The following is a 20,516-nucleotide window of genomic DNA, read 5'->3' on the forward strand; positions in this document are numbered from 1 at the left end:
CTTCTCCCTGGGGAAAGGCAGAGGTGACCAGCCCAGCTCCCCTGGGTGCTGGCAGAGCCGGTGTGCAGCCAACACCAGTTTGCCACCCCGATACCCCACTGCTCTGGCACCTGGGTATTGTGTGAGGTTTGCCCCCCATTCTGCTGCCCCTGTGAAGACTTTTGTGGGAGGAAGGAGGAGGTCAGCCCTGCACCAGGGCTGGGAGGAGAAACCCAGCCCCAAAACAAAGAACCTCAGGCTGAACTAAACCCCTTTGTCTTCCCACTGCACCCAGGGCTCCGGGGCTGGGCTGGGGCAGAGCCCAACACCACGAGTGACCGGTGCCATGCCGTGAGGAGTCCAGGCCAGTCCCAGCCTCACACCACCCAACTCATCCCTTCCAAAGGCTCCACGGGGTCTTTTTCCTCCTACTTGCTGTTCCTTTTCCAGAAGGGGAAAGCCTTTGCGAGAGAATAACAGAAGACTCCAACACTTTTGAGACATGGGAGGTTCGGGACGCAGGGGGAGAAGCGCTCAGCACTGCTCTGCTTCCACAAAGCCCTCCTTCTCCTGGCTGGATGGCTCCACCTCTGAGTAGGTCGTGTGGTTGGTGTGATTTCGGAACTTCATGGCAGGCCAGTGATGGGGCCTTCGCTGTGGGCAGAAGCAAAGAGCTGTGAGGGGCTGTGGCAGAGCCCACGGGGATGTGGGGAGCTCAGTCTTGAAACAGAAACGATGCTGTCTGTGAGAGCTTGACTTGTTATTCATAAAAATAAGGGTTTTTTAAAGAAAAATGACTTCATGCTTAAGGGAGTGGATTGCAACGCAAGGGTCTCACTGAGCTGACCCTACTAAGGGTAAAATGGGGAGGGGATGGCAATTTTTAAGTGACATACTTCAAGAATTGGGGGTGCTCATGGGTGAGAAGCTGGACATGAGCCACCAACGTGCACCCACAGCCCAGAAGGCCCACCCCATTCTGGGCTGCATCCCCAGGAGTGTGGGCAGCAGATGGAGAGAGGGGATTCTGTCTCTCTGCTCTGTGCTGGGGAGACCCCACCTGGGGTGTTGTGTCCAGCTCTGGAGCCCTCAGAACAAGGAGGACATGGAGCTGGTGGAGCAGGGCCAGAAGAGGCCCTCGCTGAGGAGCCACACCAGGTCTCTGAGGCCTGTCTCAGCAAACAGGGCAGATGGAGGAACGACAAGCGCCCCAGGAAGAAGCCAGCGAGTGCTAAGGGACAGCTGAGGGACGAGTGTCACTCGCTCCCTCCACAGCAGCTCCAGTGCCAGGACTCGGCCCACTTCTCCCCGCCTCAGGATGCTGCACCGAGCGGCCTGCGGGCTCCGAAGAGCAGATGGAGCCTGTCGGACCCCCTGTCTTCCCGAGAATGAAACCCTTCCATTTCGAGCATTCACACCACCACTCAGAGCAGCTGATGGCACGACATCCATCAGTGGAGGCTGACAACTCCCGTCAACAAAAGCCAGCTGGGCGAGTGGAGGAGCACCCATCCCAACTGTGTCACAGCTCCAACCCAGCCCTCCAACCGGGCTGCGAGCGGGTGGAAGGGGAGAGGAAGGGGATGTGTGAAAGGGAGCATGTGAAAGGGAGCAAAATAAACCCGTGTGGGAGGGAGAGAGCCTAAGTTTAAAACACCATCAGCTGGAAGGCTGGGAGCTGCGACTGTGGGACCACGAAAAGAAACCCGGGTGTGAACTCTCCCTCTCGCTCCTCTTTGCTCCCTGCTCCTCTCTGGAAGGACAGGGTTTGTCTTGGTAGCAGAGGGAGAGGGGGGGAAAAAAACCCAGCCAGGGAGCAGGTTCTCCACTCACCTCGATGAAGAACAGGGCAGCGGTGGAGGTGGGGTGGCTGTTGATGTAAATCCCAGCGAGGATGATGACTGCGATGAGCAGCACAGCCAGCACGATCCCCACGATGGTACCTGTGTGAATCGGGGTGCCTGCTTGCTTGGAGGGAAGGCTGCTCCCCAAACCTGTGGAAAAAAGGGATCCAGGTGAGCCTTGAACTGTGCTGAGAGATGGATAGAGGAAAGGGTGGAAAAGCAAAGTGAGGAGAGACCTTCCTGAGACCCAGCAACTCAACCACCCACTCCCGGCCTCATCAGGAGGGGGAGATGCCCTGGAGAGCCGCTGTCCCAGCGCCAGCATTCCTTTCACATGACAGCAGCGGCTGGTTTGAAGGAGGATGAAGCCAGCACCATGCATAACCCCTCTCCAGCCCCAATTCCTTCTTTATGGGCTGCTCCTCAGACAGCAAGCTGTTAGCCTTTTGTTGGGGGGTCCTCGGTGCGTCACACCCACAGCCCTACAGAGCTCTGGAGGGGCCACAGCCTGTACCAGTGACACTGCCCGCCTTTTGGGGAGCGATTTGGCTGAAACTGGGAAGATGGGGCACCTCAGAGCATCTGCAGGGGAGCTCAGAACTGCACCCAGTTTGGCCAGTTTAACTCCCCAGAAGCAGGTTTCAGGTCAGAGGGAGATGCTGGTGGCTTTCACCCGACCACAGCTCTCACAAACCCCAGGTCAGGCAGAGAGAGCTCAAATCCCACTTGAATCTGGCTTGAATCCCATTCAAATCCAGCTCAAATCCAGCTTGAATCTGGCTCAAATCACCCCGTGCCCCAATATGAGTAGGAGCATGGCAGCAGCAGTTGGGTTCCCTGCCCTCAGGGCTATCGGACAGCCTGGGGCTGGGAAAGGATTCTTGAGGTGAAAGAGGCAAACCTGGGTAAGGAGACTCTGTAAATCTGGATTTCATGCTGCTCCTTGGCAGCGCTGGGGAGATCCCAAAGGAAAAAGGACCTTGTGACTGCGTGGAGAGAGGGAATGACACAGAAAGGGAGGGGAACTCCTCATCCCAGCTTTGCACAGCGGGGCCAGCAGACAAACAGCAGCCAGGTAGAATGGATTGGTCCCAGCTCTCACTTTTCCCTACCTGGGGTGGTGTTAATCAGGGTACAGGACAATAGGAGTCTTATCTTGATTGCATCCCTTCAATCTCAGCCTCACCTGCCCACCCCCAGCTCCCCGGGCATGGGGTTGCAGTGGAAGGTTAAGGCTTACCATCGCTTCCTGCGTACTGATTGAGCTTCGTGTCATCTGAAAGGAGAAAAACAGGCAAAAAAGTCAAGTTAGGAGCCTTCTGAGATGCTCCACGTGCTCCCCACCTTCATTCACCCCCATACCACAAGGGCAGAACCCCTCCTGCACAGTGTTTATGTGACCTGTGATAGATTTAAACCCTCTGAGATGGGTGGGAGCCTGTGGTTTATCGACCTTCTGGTGCCTGGAGCACAAACATCCAAGGGAAGCAGGCTTTAAACACACTCAGTGTGCAAAGGAGAGCAACAAATGGGGGCCCCAGCCCCCGTGGGTGTCTGTTCAGGGGGTGGCTTTTGCAGCCGTACCCTGCAAGGATGATGCTAATGCAGTGATGATGATGTGATGATGATAATGCAGTGACAATAATGCAGCAACAATGATAATGCAGTGGTGATGCTGCCGTAGTGATGCTGATAATGCAGTGGTGATGATGATGATGCTAACACAGTGATGATGCCGATAATGCAATGATGGTGATGCTAACGCAGTGATGATGCTAACACATCCCAAATAAAGGGGTGGGAGGTCATGCTGTAACACCCTGTGTGGGACCCCAAAGCCTGATTCCCTTCTTCATCCCATTCTTCAAGCACCAGGTTACATTGTACAAGGCTTTTGTGCCTCAACAGCCTCCAATTCACCACCCCAGCTGAACTCAGCACCCTGAGCCCTTACACACTTGCTCACCAGTGAGCCAGCCCCCCTGACAAACCCCTCTGTGAGCGGAGCCAGGGCACAGGGCTGGCTGGGGAGGGGCAGAGGGGTGCGTCCCGCTCCTCTGCTTCCCTTCTTCCTTTGCTGGGCTTCTCCAGATAAAGTTCGCTGCCCGCTGCAGCTGCCTGTTTGTTTCCTTCCAAGATTGCAAATGAACTTCATGCCTGAGTGTGTCACAGAAAAGCCTCTTGTTCTTTTTCCAGGAACCGGCGGCGAGTTGGAAAATAATCTCAGTGGTGGCGTCGCACTCCCCCTTCCTTTAATTGCTCCTTGCAAAGTCAGCCCTGGCAGCCAGGCGCTCCCTTCCTCCCCCCCCCCAGCTCCTTCCCATGGCTGAAGGACAATTACTAATGTTCCTTTCTATTTATTCTAATTAGCAGTTTGCGTTAGGGACTATTAAGCAGCAAAATTGAAGTGATACCTGCCGCTAGGACCCGAGGAGCCAGCCCTGTGTTAATAGGATTATCAAGCTTTAGAACATGGGTGTCCCGAGGGAAACTCCAGATCTTCTTCCACAGAGCTTCCCTAGGCTGGGAAGAGAGGGGGCAATGCCTGACTGCTGCCCTGAGAAGTCCTGGCAGCCCTGAGCCACCAGCAAGGATGGACCTACGGCCAGCAGGAACCCATGCAGGGTGCTGGGGAGATGCTGGGGGGTCTGCTCATGGGGAACCAGTTGCTTGTTGACCTTCAGGAATGCGTAAGGCAGCAGCAATACAACCTGGACCCTTCCCACCAGAGGGTTTCATCCCCCCCCTTACCGCAGCAAGCCGAGCATCAGCTCTGGGGCTGCCCTTGGCTGTGCCCTGCGTCACCTCCTGTGCTCCCCCTGTGCCTCATGACAGGCTCCTGGCTGCACAGATTCAGGCAGGGACTGAAAGACCTCTGGGGGATAAACAGGAGGACACAGTGTCCCTGCCATCCTCACATCCTCACCTTCTGTAGTGAGGCTGTCAAGGAAGAGTGAGGCCGTGGAGGTGGTGACGTCCTCCCCCAGCGCTGAGGAGGAGCTGTCAGGAGGTGCTGAGTACAGGTCCCCTTCTGCTAAATCCTCACAGGTCTTCTCATCTGACTGGGAAGGGAAGAGGGAACAGTCACTTTTCCCAGCTCTCCTCCAGTGGGAGTGCCAGGGAGCCAGCAGAGAGCACGGAGCATCCCAGGCTCCAGGATTCCCAGCACTTGGGTTCCAACCCAGCAGGAGGGGACGTGGTCCAGGAGTGCCAGGGGAAGGGGGGTGGAGGGGAGTGGTGTTAGACAAGAGGAGGAAAAGTTTGGGACAGATGGCAGTGACCCATCAAGGTCTGACCTTCCTGCATCACTGAAGGCCCTTCCATAGGTCCTGTGACCTCCTCTGCCCTCACCCCCACCCCCTCCTTGGTTAACAGGAGTGGAGTTCTCAGAGGGGGGAAACCAAAAAGGCAAAACAACAACAAACCCCACCCCACACCCAAAGCAGAACCAGATGTTTGGTCAGCGCTGATCTTCCTGAGACAAAGGAACTAGTTCATCCAGCGCCCAGATAATTGCGCTAACGAGGCCACGCACCAGAATCAGCCCAGATCACAGGGGCTCCTTTCTCAAAGAGGAAAGAGTCACACTTCCCAAGGTGGAAAAACCACCCTGGATGGGATTGCACCGTCTGGGAACCCTGGGAGGTCTCTGAATCTTCCCCAGCATCCAGCACAGACACAAGACCCCCAGGCAGGGACCCTCAGGTAGTGCTGTGGGATGTGATGGACCCTCTTTTAACCCTTCCAGCAGAGACAGCATCCTTTGGGAAGCACCTCAGAGGTCCTGCTCCCATGGGAAAGGGGCACTTAAAGGGATGCTCAGCCTGCCCAGGGAGCTCAGAGGGAATTTCCCCAGCTGGGATATGGCCACTGTTTTTCTTCCCATAGTTCAGCATCAGTCCCAGCCCAGGACCTACGAGCAGGATTCCCCCCTCAGCCTCACCTGGCCGCAGCCGTAGGACAGCCACTCCTCACGGTACCGGTCAAAACCACTGGAACATCTGTGGGGAGAAGCAGTGGGAGCCCCTGGTGTAACACCCACTCACCCTCTCCACGTGGGTGCCAGCGCTGGGGGCTTCCAAGCTGCCCGTGAGCCCCCAACACTGGGTGCTGGGAACAGATACTCAGATCTACAGACGTTTATACAGCCAGTGATGTTTACACCTCAGTCAGCCCCTGGAGACAGGGGGTTTCCAGTGCAGCTGTGCTGGAAGGACCCAAATGTTCCCCTTGACAGTGGAGGAGAAGGGTCAGGAACAGGAAAAACCCAAGGGCTGAGTGTGACTTTCCATCCCCCTGACCCTGTGCCAGGATCTTCACGAGCGGTTGGGTTTGGTTTGTGTTGGGGGGGTGGTGGTGGATATTTTGGGGTTGGGTTTGTTTTTTTTCCAGCAACATCTGCACAGGAAAAACAGCTTAAAGAAATTAGAACTGGGAAAATGCCAGCCAGAGAAACCTCTACAGAAACAGAGGGAATGAAGAAGCACTCAGACCTTTGGGATGTCCAGGATGTGACCCAGGGGTTCAGCTCATACAACCCCCAAAGGGGAGAAGCCACAAAGAACTTGGGGTCCTGCTGAGATCTTCACTTAAAGCACAGCCCTGCAATCATCCCAGAGGCAACACAAACCCCGTTGTCCCATGGAGAGCCAGGAGGACTCCAGGCTGAAATCACAGAGCTCAGGGTTTAAGTTCAAGCCCTGGATGCCACGTTACCGGCTTCCTTGGGAAAGATCATGTTGGCTTTTCCAGTCCAGCCTGGTTGGAACACTCAAGGAATCACTGATTGAGAACAAGCAGCAGCAGCAACTTGGGTCCAGGGGGGTTGGGTTTGCAAACACCTTAAACTTGGAATAAGCAGAATGAGGAAGTCCCCAGACCTCAGGGTTTCAACCCAAACAAGACCCCAAGTTGTGGTGACATGGGTTTGCTACCAGGTGACAATCTCTGCCACTGACAAATGCTGTCCCCCTGCTCAGGCTGTCCCCCTGCTCAGGCTGTTCCCCTGCTCAAGCTGTCCCCTTGCTCAGGCTGGCCCCCTGCTCAAGCTGTACCCCCTGCTTGGGCTGTCCCCCTGCTCAGGCTGTCCCCCTGCTCAGGCTGCCCCCCAGCCCACCCAAAGGCAGCAGATCAGTGCTGAGTTATGGGGTCACTTCACTGATGTCTCAGGTTCCTCCCCCCAAAACATGAGGAAGGGGCTCAAGGGGTGTGGAGGGAAGGGAGGGCCAGTGCCAGAGCGATGCTGGGCTGAGCAGAGGCTCCCTGTGCAGGGGGTGGTGGGGAAGGGGCTGGGCAGCCTGTGTCCCCCTGGGGAGCCAGGCATTTCCCTGTGCTGCCTGTGAGGATCTGTGTCACTGGGTCCCCTCCCCTGCCACGAGCTCTAAATAAGCATCTCAGCAAAAGCTCATTAAGCTGATGCTCTGTATCCCACAGCTTGAGCTGAAGGAGAGAGCAGGGAGCAGGATGGCTGTGGGGATGGGGCTGTAGTGGGGCCAGCCCCAGCTCTCCCCCCTCCTCCAGATCTTCTGCTTACCCCCAAAAAAGAGCAAGTGCCCCCCTCAAATTGTGTCTCATCCCTGACAAAGTGGGTCTGACCCCACGGTGGGATGAGCATCCCTGGCTGTGTGTCCCAGCCCCCCTCCTTGTGTCCCATCCTAAGTCAGCAGCAGTTTCCCCCCCAGTTTCACCTCACCAACCAACCAGAAATGGGAATTTTCCTTCTGGTCTCAACTTGTTCCAGCTGCTGCAGCAAAACTTTAGGACACAGAGCCCCAGCCTCAGGAAACATCTCCTGTCAGTGGCTTGTAACTGGAGATGGGATCAGCTCTGAGCCAGAGCAGCCCCCAGCTCAGCCACAGAGCAGCACAGCAATGGGGAAAATGGGAAAATCATCATAACCCCCCAGCAGCACCAGTACAGGCATCAGCCTCGGAGCTGCACCTGCTCCCCCAGCTCCAGGAGCATCGGGAAGAGAGGGGGAAGCTCATCCCAGGTACCTCTGCAGGACGTGACACCAGCTGCAGTTGAAGGTGAGCTCGGAGGCCACGCAGGACTCGCAGCTCTGGTGCTGCAGACAGGCTGGAGGAGAGAGGAGAGACGTGCCAGCCACAAGCCAGCATCAGCAGCACAGGCTGACAGCATCCCCCTGAGCTGCAGGGTCCCAACTGACCCCCCCAGCACCCATCAACCCCCCCCCAGCACCCATCAACCCGCCCCACAGCACACATCAAACCCACCCCCCATAACCCATCAAACCCCCCCAGCACCCATCAACCCCCCCCCAGCACCCATCAACCCGCCCCACAGCACACATCAAACCCACCCCCCATAACCCATCAAACCCCCCCAGCACCCATCAAACCCCCCCCAGTACCCATCAACCCGCCCCACAGCACACATCAACCCCCCCCATAACCCATCAAACCCCCCCAGCACCCATCAAACCCCCCCAGTACCCATCAAACCCCCCCAGCACCCATCAAACCCCCCCAGTACCCATCAAACCCCCCCAGCACCCATCAACCCCCCCCAGCACCCATCAACCCCCCCCAGCACCCACCAAACCCCCCCCAGCACCCATCAAACCCCCCCAGCACCCATCAAACCCCCCCAGTACCCATCAAACCCCCCCAGTACCCATCAAACCCCCCCCAGCACCCATCAACCCCCCCCCAGCACCCATCAACCCCCCCCCAGCACCCATCAAACCCCCCCCAGCACCCATCAAACCCTCCTCCGCAGCCGTTCTGGCTGTGAACAAGAGGCTGGTGAGACACTGGGTGCAACATGGGAAGGAAACACACCCCGAGCCCCCCAGGCCAGCCCCCTCCCCACTCACTGGGCAGCGGGGTGAACTCCACAGCCGACATGCTGGTGATCCTGCTGGTGTCCAGCTCCACGCGGTGATACTCGTAGATGGTGCGACGGCGCGACTCTGCGACACGGGGCTGGGGTTCAGGACCCCACCTCGCACCCCCTGCCCCAGCCAGCACGGGGGGCACCCCCTGGGGCACCCACCTGCGTGGGGAAAGCTTGGGGAAGGGGGGGCAGGGGGGCTGCAAAGGGGGTTCCCAGATCCTGTGGGGCGGTGGGAGAAGCAATGCGGGGGTGCTGGGGGGGGATTTGGGGAGGGGGGGTCAGGGCATGGTTTTGCTGGGAGGAGCATGGAGCTTGTGGGTGTGGGGAGATGCACCCTGAGGTGCACCCCAGGAGAGGTACACCCCAGGAGAGGTGCACCCTGAGATGCACCCAAAGAGAGATTCACCCCAGAAGAGGTGCACCCCAAGAGAGATGCACCCTGAGATGCACACCCCAGGAGAGGTGCACCCTGAGATGCACCCCAAGAGAGATGTACCCTGAGATGCACCCCAGGAGAGGTGCACCCCAAGAGAGATGTACCCTGAGATGCACCCCAAGAGAGGTGCACCCCAAGAGAGATTGACCCCAGGAGAGGTGCACCCCAAGAGAGATTGACCCCAGGAGAGGTGCACCCCAAGAGAGATGCACCCTGAGATGCACCCCAAGAGAGGTGCACCCTGAGATGCACCCCAGGAGAGGTGCACCTGGGGACATGGAGCACCAGGGGACCCGTGCAGCCGAGCCCTGCACACCTCCTCCATCCCCGTGTCTCGAAGCACCCAAAGATGAGGAGAGGACTTCTCACCTCTCCTCCCCCGCGAGCATCAGCATCCCCAAGGGTGGGATCAGGGGGGTGTGTGTCCCCCCAGCCCCAGTGCCCCAAGCTCAGCGACTCACCGGGCACATCAGGAGATGGGTTGAGGATCATGAAGGCATCAGAGAGCCCAGCCTTGACGGGGTGCTGGGTGGCACTGATCCGCAGCACCGGCACGGGGATCTGCAGCCAGGGACACAGGGTGAGGGGGACCCAGGGCTGCCAGTGCCAATTCTCCAGTGCTTTGGGGGCTCTGGGAACATCCAGACTGAACGTGTGGGCAGTGATAACAGGGAATCTCCCCCCAGCTCTCCCAGGATCCCTGCAGGGACCCCCCTGGCTGTGCCATACACAGTGGGAACGTCTCTCACCTCCTTGTAGCCAAAGACGATCCTGCCGGTGCTGTGCAGGGCCGCCTGGAAGGTGAAGCTGCCCATGTCCTCCTTCCCCTGCAGATAGACCTTGTCCCACTGCACCACGAACACCGTCCCTGCGGCACAGACCAGGCCATGGCCCCCTCATCTCTCCTCACCCCACCCCCCCAACAGCCCGACCCGTGCCGGCGGTGAAGCTCCAAGTCATCTCCTCCCCTAACCAAGCCCCCCCCCCCCAGCCAAACACCCTGGCTGCCCCTCCCCAAAGCCCCCCTGGGCTCCCCACACCCTCCCCCAGCCCTGAGCCCCGCAGAGCTGAGCCTTGCCCAGTTCAGGGAGCAGGACTCACCGTTGTCCAGGTACCGGACGGTGGAGTTGCGGGAGAAGCTGGGGTTGAAGTTGGCCATGAGGGGTGCGACGTACTGGGTGGCCGTCAGCATCCGGTGGATGACATCCCCCATGAAGATAAACCCTGGGTGAGCAGAGGAGGGGGAAGCAGCTCACGCTCCCCTCTGCCACCCCAGGGTGCTCCTATGACCTTCCCCCTCCTCCTGACCTCCCACCACCCTGCCCTGGCTCTCCCACCCCCGGCTCCCATCCTGGATTTTCTTCAAGCCTGTGTGACCCCCCCCTCAGCATCCCCTCAACTGCCATGGAAACCGAGGCACCAGCAGCAGGATGGGGCTTTGATTTGGGGTGGGGGGAGAAAGTGAGAGGGCCTGTAGCCCTCCTGCCCCATCTGAGCTAAGTGGGGGCTCTGGGATGCCAGGGGAGGATGGAGCCTGTTCCAGAGCCGTGCCCAGCCCTCCCCACGCTGGGATGCCGCCCTGCCCCAGCCCCACTCACCGCCCGTGGCTATCGTGACCTGTCGCAGGAGGTGGCCATAGAAGGGGAAGTCAAAGGAGAGGATGATTCTCTGTGGGACACAGGGAGAGGGGGTGAGAGCCTGGAGAAGCTGAGTGCTCAGCCCGACAGATGGATGGGGAGTGGAGGGGGGACACACATGGATCTGTGCCCACCGGCACCAGCTCTGCCCAGGTTGGAGCCAGCTCCTGGAGGGGTGGGAGAGGGATGGGAGTGGGGCAGACCCTCCCCTACACCAGGACAGACCAAACCCTTCCCCATCCCCTGTGTGTTCTGGCCTGTGACGGGGAGGTGGAGGTGCCGCCCAACCCGAGGTGCCATCCCCATTGGGGAGTGGGGATACCCCTTGGGATGGGGACCCAGGGGACACCCCAGGCTGCAGAACACCCCGTGGGCTCACCGAAGCCTGTCGGTGTGTGTTGGAGAGGATCCCATGGATCTTCACTTGGCTCCTGTTGGCTGCTGCCATGTCCACCCACAGCCCCCTCGGCCGCGCGTCCCCCGGCCCGTAGATCCGCGACACGTAGTAGCTGTGGTTGTCCTCCTGCAGCCAGGGGGGGACACGGGGTGGGTGACAGGGCTGGCATTGCCCAGCTTGCTCCCGTAGGGATGTGACCACCACCCCCTGGCATGGCTGGGAGCAGCTGGGACCTGCCCTGGGCACCAACCAGCACCAAACCCCCCATCCCAGTGCGATGCCGCAGGAGGGATGTGGAGCAGCTGGAGAAGGAGCAGAGCCCTGAGAGCCATGGGAATGGGACAGGGAGTCCTAAGAGGCTCTGGGGAAGCAGATGGGTGCAGCTCTCCTGGGAGTCAAACCCTCTCCAGAGCTGGAGCCAGGGACTGAAACCCGCAGCCAAAGGGACCCCAGGGAGATGATGAACCTTGGAATGGGCCCCTGGGATGGTGGGTGGGGGGGCTGCTGCCAGCCAGGGGGGACCGAGGGGCTGTGGACACATGGGATCTGGTGGAGGGAGTGGGGGGGTCTGTGGAGTGACCCCTGGCTGGGCACCATCAGATCCCCTTCTCAGAGGGAGGACAGGGACCCCAGGTGGGCTGGGGGGGGGGGGGGGGGGGGGGGGGGGGATGCCTGGGGTCCCCAAGCCCCAGGGACAGCTTTCCCAGCTCTTCCTGCTGGGGATTACAGCCCATCCTGCTCAGAGGAACTGATGCAGTCCTCTCTTCTCTATGGATGGGGAAACTGAGGCACGGGGAAGGCTGTGCCAGCACCTCTGTGTCCCAGCACGCTCCACCCCATGGAAATCCCCTGGGATGCAGGGACAGGCCATGGATGGGGGACAAACCACACGTCTCCTGTGTCCTCACCCTTCCCAACATGCTCCAAATAAACCCGGGGTGGGGAATAAGCAGGGCTGGGAGCGCAGGGAGCTGGCTGCTGAGCTCCTGACCTCATCGCTGACTCACTGGGATGTCCTGATCCTCACCTTGCTTCAGTTAGGGCAGGAATTAGGAGGGGGGAGGGTCCGGACACATCAGGCAGTGGGGAGCGCAGGAGCCATGGGGCAGAGCTCAGGGAGGGACAGTGGTGACACACGGTGTCACAGCCCTCCTCATCCTTGGGGTTCAGAGCCACAACCCCCCTGCTGAACCCCGAACCTGGGGTGTTTTTGAGGGGGGAGAGGAAGGGAAACCCCCTCAGCTGCCAGGCTGGCACCTCCTGGGATGCAGCGAGGTGCTGGGACACACAGAGGGGACGGGTCCCTGACCTCGACCCCGCTCTCCTTGGCAGACACCCTGAGCCCCCCCAGTCACTGCCTTTGCCCCCACCCCTGGAACCACCCCTGGAACCACCCCTGGAACCTCTCCCCAGCATCTCCAGCTGGTTTGGGCTGGTCAAGTTTGGGGTTGGTTCTAAACAGGGACTTTCCTGGCCCCTCTCCATCCCCAGTGGTCACTGAGCAAGACCAAGCTGGAGCTCGAGCAGGGCGTTCCCCTGGCACCCCAAACCACAGAGGCACCAATTCCACCCAGTCCACAACCAGCCACTGGACAAACACCAGGACAAACCACCACACTCAGCACACCCTCCCCCAGAACCCCCCCAACAGCCACACATCTCCCCCCACCCCATCCTGGAGACTCAGCGCTGGGACACAGGGCCCCACCACAAATAACCAGGAGCTAATTGGGGGCAGGTAATTAAGTACAGCAGGGACATGAGAACCCACTGAGATGTCCCAGGAGGTGACACAGCTCCCCACACAGCCCCCTCACCCCAGCCTTGAGCCCCCCAGGACCTGGGCAGCATCGTGCCCTGCATCACAGCTGAGGAAGCATCCCCAGCTCAGGGGTGGTGGCCCCAAGCCCTGGTCACGCTCAGGGGCAGGGAGAGTCATCCCCAGGGCTGTAATTATCCCCTGGGCTGCCAGGATCCGGCCCCAGTGTCCCCAGCAGCTCCCTGCCCAGCCTGGAAATAGCTCTCGGCGGTTGGGCGCGGGGCCGGATCCTGCCTGGGCGGGGGGCAGCGCCGGGGGGCAGCGCTGGGGGGCAGCACCGGGGGTCCCCACTCACCACGATGCGTGTCTCGTTGGCCGGCAGCGTGTCGATGGCCAGGCTGCCCCCCACCAGGTCCTGGCTGATGTGGGTCCCCTCGGTCCCTGGTGAGGACTCCTGAGCTCCCCGCAGCCCTTCGCCCACCGCTGGGCTCCTGGGGGGGTGTCCTGGTGGGGCACAAGGATGGGTCAGGGGTGGGGGGGTGTCTCACACCAGGAGGGCACCCACCTGTGGGTTTGGGAGCAGCCCTGGCACCCAGCGAGGCAGCTTCTGCTGAGATGAGTTTTGGGGGGGTCTCAGCGCCCATAAGCAGATGATGGAGAGGTGGGGAAGGGCTTCTCGGGTTGGGGCTGGGGACACACACAGGGTGCAGGGGTGGACACGGACACCCACGGCCTGGGGAGGAGAGGTGGGATGGAGGGGTGACAGGAGGCAAAACCCCTACAACCCCCCCAGCCCAGCTCAGCTCACACCCCAGCACACAAGGCCCCAGCAATGGGGGAGCATGGGCGGGGGTGGGGGGGATGATGCTTCAGCAACGGGGCACCAGCCATCAGACCCCTCCCCTGGGCTGGTTGGGGGTCCAGGTGCCAGAGCAGAGTCCAAACATCCATCCCAAAAAGAAACGTGCCTCTCACCCCCTTCTGCTGCGCCTCTCTCAGCCCCAGGGGGGGGATTTGAGGCCAGAAACACCGCACAGCATCTTTTTGGGGGGGGTGATGGTGATGAAAAAGCCGTTTGGGACCAAATCTGCAGCGATTCCTCCGGTTTCCCGGCAGCTCAGCGCGGCGGGGGCGGAGCGGATGGCACCGGCTCGCCCACGGGCAGGGACCGCGCCAGGACGCCTGTCCCCAGGCAGCGGGACAGCAGAAACACCCGTGGGGCCACAGGCTGCTCCCCTCGCCCTTTGGGAGGGGCTACGCGGTGTCCCCCTCGGGGAGAGGGAGCTAATTGATGCTTAATGAGCTCCTGGTCCCTTCTGGAGCCTTCCCAAAGGGGTTGGTTTGTCCCCAGTGCCTCTGGGAGGGGAAACTGAGGCAGGGAGGAGCGCGGCTGAGCTGGCAGCTGGGGGGATGCACCCCACTGCCGAGGGGCTCCGAGGTGGGGGGTCGTGCCCCCCTTCCCTGGGGGCACTGGAGGTGCCCTGGGGAGCAGAGCCTTTCCCCCAGGCAGGGGGAACAAGCCCCCTACCCCACCAAAGCTCCTCAAACCCTCACGGCACAGCGGCACCCACAGCCCGGCCAGCACCGGCCACACCACGGAGCCCCCCCGGGGGGGGGGAGGGAATCCTGCGTGGGGGCACAGACCCACCCGCGAAGGACAGACGGACGGACAGACAGCCCAGACGAGGCGCGACACCTCCCGCTGCCCACGGACAAAGCAACGCGTGCGGGGCCGTGCGGGACGCTGCGCACCGGGACCCCCCCAGCCCGGGGCCGTACTCCCGGGGCGCCCCCGGAGCTCACCCGCCGCGCCCCCTGGCCCCTACCTGTACCCTGCAGCCCCCAAACCTGCTCCCCCCGGCCCCCACCTGCTCCCCCCAGCCCCCAAACCTGCTCCCCCCGGCCCCTACTTGCGCCCCCCGGCCCCAAAACCTGCTCCCCCCGGCCCCCACCTGCTCCCCCCGGCCCCCACCTGCTCCCCCCGGCCCCCAAACCTGCTCCCTCCGCCCCCAAATCTGCTGCCCCCGGCCCCCACCTGCTCCTCCCAGCCCCCAAACCTGCTCCCCCCGGCCCCCACCTGCTCCTCCCAGCCCCCAAACCTGCTCTCCCGGCCCCCAAACCTGCTGCCCCCGGCCCCCAAACCTGCTCCCCCCGGCCCCCACCTGCTCCCCCCAGACCCCAAACCTGCTCCCCCCGGCCCCCAAACCTGTTCCCTCCGCCCCCAAACCTGCTACCCCCGGCCCTCACCTGCTTCCCCCGGCCCCCAAACCTACGTCCCCGGCCCCTACCTGCTCCCCCCGGCCCCCACCTGCTCCCCCCGGCCCTCACCTGCTCCCCCCGGCCCCTACCTGCGCCCCGCGCCCCGCACAGCAGGCAGAGCAGGATGAGGCCCCCCCCGCGCATGGTGCGGGCGGCGAACCCCGCGCAGCCCCGGCTCTGCTGGGGGGGGCTCAGCGCCCCGCCACGGGCCGGCAGCCCCGGGAGCCGCGCACGGAGCCGGAGCCGGAGCCGGAGCCCGGGCGGGAACCGGGGGTGGGGCCGGGGGAGGGGCTGGGGGTGGGACCAGCGGCAGGACCCCCCTCTCCTCCCTTCCAACGAGCCCGGGGGGGTTCGGGCAGCGTCTCCCCCGTGCCGGGAGGGCTGGCGGGGGTTCCGAGCCTGCGCTCCCCGCAGGGAAATGGGTCTCCATGTGCTGAGCATCCCCCGCCTCCCCGGGGATGGGGGGGACAATGGGGGGGCACCAGCGGGGCTGAAAGGGGGGGGGTGTAAGTCCCCCCCGCGCTGTCCACACCGCAGACAGCCCGAGGTCGCTGACCCCGGACCGGGATGGGGAGAGAGTAGGGGGGGGGATGCTCGGCTGAGCCCCCCACAACCCTGCGGAGTACCCTGTGCCCCCCACCCCCCCAGGCAGCCCGCGCACGGCCCCGCAATCTCGGGGGGGGGGGGGTCGGGCGTCCCTCCGCACCCCCCGGGACCCCCGTCGGCAAAGCCCCAGGGTCGCGACTCCGCGGCACAGACGCCCCTCGCCTCCCCCCTTCCCCATCCCTCCCCCCGCCCCAGTTCCCTTTGCAGCTGCAGCGCTGGTTACCGGGGGGGAGGAAGGGGGGGGTCGTGGGCTGGGGGTCGTGGGGTGGGAGTCCCAGGGTGGGGGTCCAACTGGCGCCACAGAGCCCCCGGAGCAGCGGGGGGAACACGGGGTTTTGGGCGGCGTTTGGGGGCTCAAGCTGCACCCCAGCCTCTCTGTCCCTGGTGCTCGGGAGGTGGCTCTGCCCTGGGGGGGACGAAAGGGGGGGCAGGGGCACCCCGGGGAGGGGGGCAGGGCAGAAGGAGGGTGCAAACACCCTCAAGGATGCTCCATATGCCATGGGCTTGGGGAGCAACACTGGCTCCCCCAGCCTCACACCCCAGCCTGCATCTGAATTGGGGGCGGGGGGGGGGGAATATGGGGCTCTGCAGCCCTTTGGCTGCTTCAGACAAGGCTGGGGGGTGGGGGGTCCCCGCTCTGGGGGGTCCCTGCTGGGGAGCTGGGTCTGTCCTGCTTGAAAGGGGATGGGGACACCCGGGGACAGCCGAGGCTGCGGGGAGCGGCGGCAGCAGGATGCGGCCTCCCCTCGCTGCCAGGGGGCTGGGCAGCAAATAAAATGGGGCGGGGGGCGAAGGGAAAAGGGGGACACCCCCCAAGAAAATGAGGGGGCACCCGGATTTGAACCGGGGACCTCTTGATCTGCAGTCAAATGCTCTACCACTGAGCTATACCCCCGGTGCTGGGAACGTTTCCCGGGATAGATGTAGTGAGTGTGCAAGGCCTCTGCACACACACACACCCCCCATGTGCACCTACATCCCCCCGCCCCACGCACGCACGGTGCCCCCCAACCTGCACAGCGGGAGGGGTGGGGGGCAGAGACAGGATCTGACCCCTGCGCTCATCCCAGGGCTCAGCAGTCTGGGGGTGACGCGGTGCCAGGAGCCCCAAAACCTCACGGTCAGGGACCACCTGAGCTCCCCCCAAAGCCAGACCCAGGCTCCACGCCGCAGGACTTGGGGTGCACACCCTCCCCCCGTCCCCCCTTCCCCCGAGCTGCTCGGGGGAGCCGCAGGGATTTGGGGGTGCGGAGCCCCTGCGCGGGGTCTCTGCGGCTCTGGGGAGGGGTGAGGGGGGGGGGGATTAGCTGGAGGCGGCAGCGATGGGGGGAGCGCCCAGCGGGGGACGGATGGTGCCGCAGCAGCCGGGTCAATATTTGCTCCTTAAGCCGCTCTGCAAACGGGTGCGGGGTGAGCGGGGGCGGCGCGGGGCCCGCGGCTCGCCCTGGGCACTGGCACCTCTTGGGCCGTGGGGAGAAGAGAGGGTGGGGGGGTCGGTGCGAGCAGCTGCGATGGTTTTCCAGCCACTGGTCCTGGTTGAGGAGGGGGGGGATCCCCATCGCTGAGCTGCCCCGTGTCACCCATCAGCCCCACCACCCACCTCCCGTTTTCCAGGTGGGGAAACTGAGGCGCGGAGGCAGGAGGCAGCACCCAAGACAACAGACCCTCAGAGAAGGGGACCCCTTCCCAGCAGGACAAATCGCTGGAGCACAAAGGAGGGGGGGACCCTGGTGCACCCCACTCCCAGCCAGCCTCCAGTTCCCACCCTGTCCCACTCCCCCCCCCACCCCAAGCATCGCCTGCAGCCCCCATACCACTGAGAACCAGCCTTGGGGCAGCTCTTCCCGCTCCGAAGTGTATTGGGGAGGTCGCGGGGGGGGGGGGGGGGGAGTGTGGCACGGCCCCCCCGGGTGTTTGGGGGCCCGGCGGTGGCATTGTCTGGGGATCCGCTCAGGGGAAGCCATTCGCGGCTCTGCCCGGTGCCAGCTCAGCCGGGAGATAAGGACACGCAAACACCTCGTTTGCAAAGCCGTTAGGGAAGGTGCAAAGCCTGTCACCCCCCTGCCACCCCCCCCTCCTCCACTGTCACCCCCTGTCACCCCCGGGGCAGCTGTGTGCACAGGGACAGATGTGGCTGCAGGGGGAGGGGGGGGGGGGATGATGGACAACACACACCCCAGGCCGGGTACCAACTGTGTGCCCACCGCTGCCCTTCCTGGGGGTCGCGGCGTGTGCCCCCCGGCCCCCCATCCCGCTCTCTCCTTCCGCATCCCCCCTCCCCCCACATCCCACCCCCCAGGGAAGGGAACGAACCCCGGAACCCAAACTCCCACGTTCCACGGAGCCACTTTGTGTGCTGGCACCCATCACCCCCCAAACTGGGGGGACACCCAAGGGGCTGGTAGCGGGGTGGGGAGGGGGGCACCCCAGGCTGCACAGGGCCGGCGCTGGAGCCTCCCCGGCGCCAGAGCCAGACTGCTCCGAGGGGGCCGTTTACTCTGGGGCTGCTGCCCCCAGCCAGGGGCAGGCTGGCAATTATGTTAATCCCTTAACCCCTGATTGCCTCCTCCCCCCTCATTAGGGGGGCAAACAGTTTGAGCAGCGGGGGCCGAGATGCGCCGGGGGCTACATATACCCCCGTGCCCCGGGTCGGGGTACCCAGCGCCACTCGCCAGCAGCATGTCGCTGTCCCCAGCTGTCCTCTGCCTCTTCGCCGGGCTCCTGCCCGCCGCCTCCGGGTACCTCTGGGCCTGGATGTACTCGCTGCCCGGGCACCCGCCCCAGGACGCCGCGCTGGGCAGAACCGCTGGCCCGGGGGACGGTCCGGAGGAGGTAAGGGGGGTGTCCTGGGTGAGGGGGCTCTGGGGGACAGGCTGGAGGAGGAGGGGGGGTGCTGGGGGTCAGTCTGGAGAAGGTGGGGCGGTGCTGCTGGGGGAGATGGGGGACAGCCTGGAGGAGGTGAGGGGGGGATGCTGGGGGAGATGGGGGGTCAGCCTGGAGGAGGTGAGGGGGGGATGCTGGGGGAAATGGGGGGTCAGCCTGGAGGAGGTGAGGGGAGATGCTGGGGGTCAGTCTGGAGAAAGTGGGGGGGGGGATGCTGGGGGAAATGGGGGGGTCAGCCTGGAGGAGGTGAGGGGGGGATGCTGGGGGAAATGGGGGGGTCAGCCTGGAGGAGGTGAGGGGGGGATGCTGGGGGAGATGGGGGGTCAGCCTGGAGGAGGTGAGGGGGAGATGCTGGGGGTCAGTCTGGAGAAGGTGGGGGGGGGGGATGCTGGGAGGATGGAGGGCAGCCTGGAGGAGGTGAGGGAGGGGGGATGCTGGAGGAGATGGGGTACAGCCTGGAGGAGGTGAGGGGGGATACTGCCCCTGGTAGGGGGCTGCTAGAGGAGATGAGGAGGGGGTTGAGTTGCAGCAGGGGTGGCAGGTAGGGTGGGAGCTGGGGGGTGCAGAAGGTGTTGAGGGCTGGGGGGGGGGGGAGTGGGCAAGCAGGAAGAGAGGGGGGGCTGCAGGGAGGGGAGAGGGGGGTGCAGGCGGGGGGGTTGCAGGAGGAGGTGGGGGGGTGCAGGGGGGGTGCGGGCAGAGGCCGGGCCGGGGGTGCGGGCCGGGAGGGAGCGCGGGCGCGGCGGGCGGCGCCGGGCGCTCCAGTGGCGCAATCGGTCAGCGCGCGGTACTTATAGGGCAGTACGCGGAGCAATGCCGAGGTTGTGAGTTCGAGCCTCACCTGGAGCAGGACTTTTACGGGCTCCTCCCCCCTTTCCCCCCTCCCCCGGCACCGCAGACCCCATCCCCATCACTGCCGGGTTTTCTTTTCCCGAGAGAAAACCCTGCAGCCTCAATGGGGGGGGGTTCCCACGGGGGTTGGGTCTCCCCAGGCTGGCCTTCACCCCTCTAAAACGCTCCTACACCCCCAGCGCCCCCCTCCCCCGCCACTTTCTAACGTGGGAACAAAGTGGTTTGGCCCGTGCTGCTGTTTTTGGCCAGTCCCGGGCTCGGGGATGGGGCGAGAGGGGTGCTCGGGGGTGGGGTGAGAGGGGTGCTCGGGGATGGGGTGAGGGATGCTCGGGGATGGGGTGAGAGGGATGCTCGGGGATGGGGCGAGGGATGCTCGGGGATGGGGTGAGAGGGATGCTCGGGGATGGGGTGAGAGGGATGCTCGGGGGTGGGGTGAGAGGGGTGCTCGGGGATGGGGTGAGAGGGATGCTCGGGCTTGGGGTGAGAGGGATGCTCGGGGATGGGGTGAGAGGGATGCTCGGGGGTGGGGTGAGAGGGATGCTCGGGGATGGGGCGAGGGATGCTCGGGCTTGGGGTGAGAGGGATGCTCGGGGATGGGGCGAGGGATGCTCGGGCTTGGGGTGAGAGGGATGCTCGGGGATGGGGCGAGGGATGCTCGGGGATGGGGTGAGAGGGGTGCTCGGGGATGGGGTGAGAGGGATGCTCGGGATGGGGCTTGTCCCCCTGACATGGGGTGTGTGTCCCCCCCGCAGGTGACGCCGTGCAGCCCCGCCAGCCCCTGCGCCCCCGGGCACTTCTGTGACGAGCACTTCGGGCTGTGCCTGCCCGCACGCCCCGCCGGGCAGTACTGTCGCCGCGACACCCACTGCGCACACGGGCTCCTCTGCATGTTTGGGAAGTGCCAGCAGCCCGTGCCCGCCGGGCAGGAGGGTGAGCAGGGGGCTGGGGAGGGGGGGGGGGTGAGTGGGAGGGGTGGGATGGGGATGGCATGGGGGGGGGGGGGGCTGGG

At 63.5% G+C, this 20,516-nt stretch overlaps 1 protein-coding gene across 1 annotated transcript; it reads right to left on the reverse strand.

The window, feature by feature from the left end:
* Positions 1-513: 513 nt before the first annotated feature.
* Positions 514-15,313, reverse strand: PLXDC1 (plexin domain containing 1; the record flags this gene model as incomplete). The annotated part of the gene is given in 15 exon segments (XM_084275677.1): positions 514-633; positions 1,813-1,973; positions 3,064-3,099; positions 4,750-4,885; positions 5,767-5,824; positions 7,820-7,901; positions 8,662-8,757; positions 9,579-9,678; positions 9,867-9,985; positions 10,219-10,341; positions 10,716-10,785; positions 11,134-11,277; positions 13,266-13,414; positions 15,239-15,254; positions 15,257-15,313. Coding segments are annotated over 15 exon segments (1,467 nt in total).
* Between the last annotated feature and the right edge of the window lie 5,203 nt (positions 15,314-20,516).

The sequence above is a fragment of the Gallinula chloropus genome (assembly GCF_964237585.1).
Source record: "Gallinula chloropus genome assembly, chromosome: 26".
In the NCBI taxonomy this organism is placed as follows: domain Eukaryota; kingdom Metazoa; phylum Chordata; class Aves; order Gruiformes; family Rallidae; genus Gallinula; species Gallinula chloropus.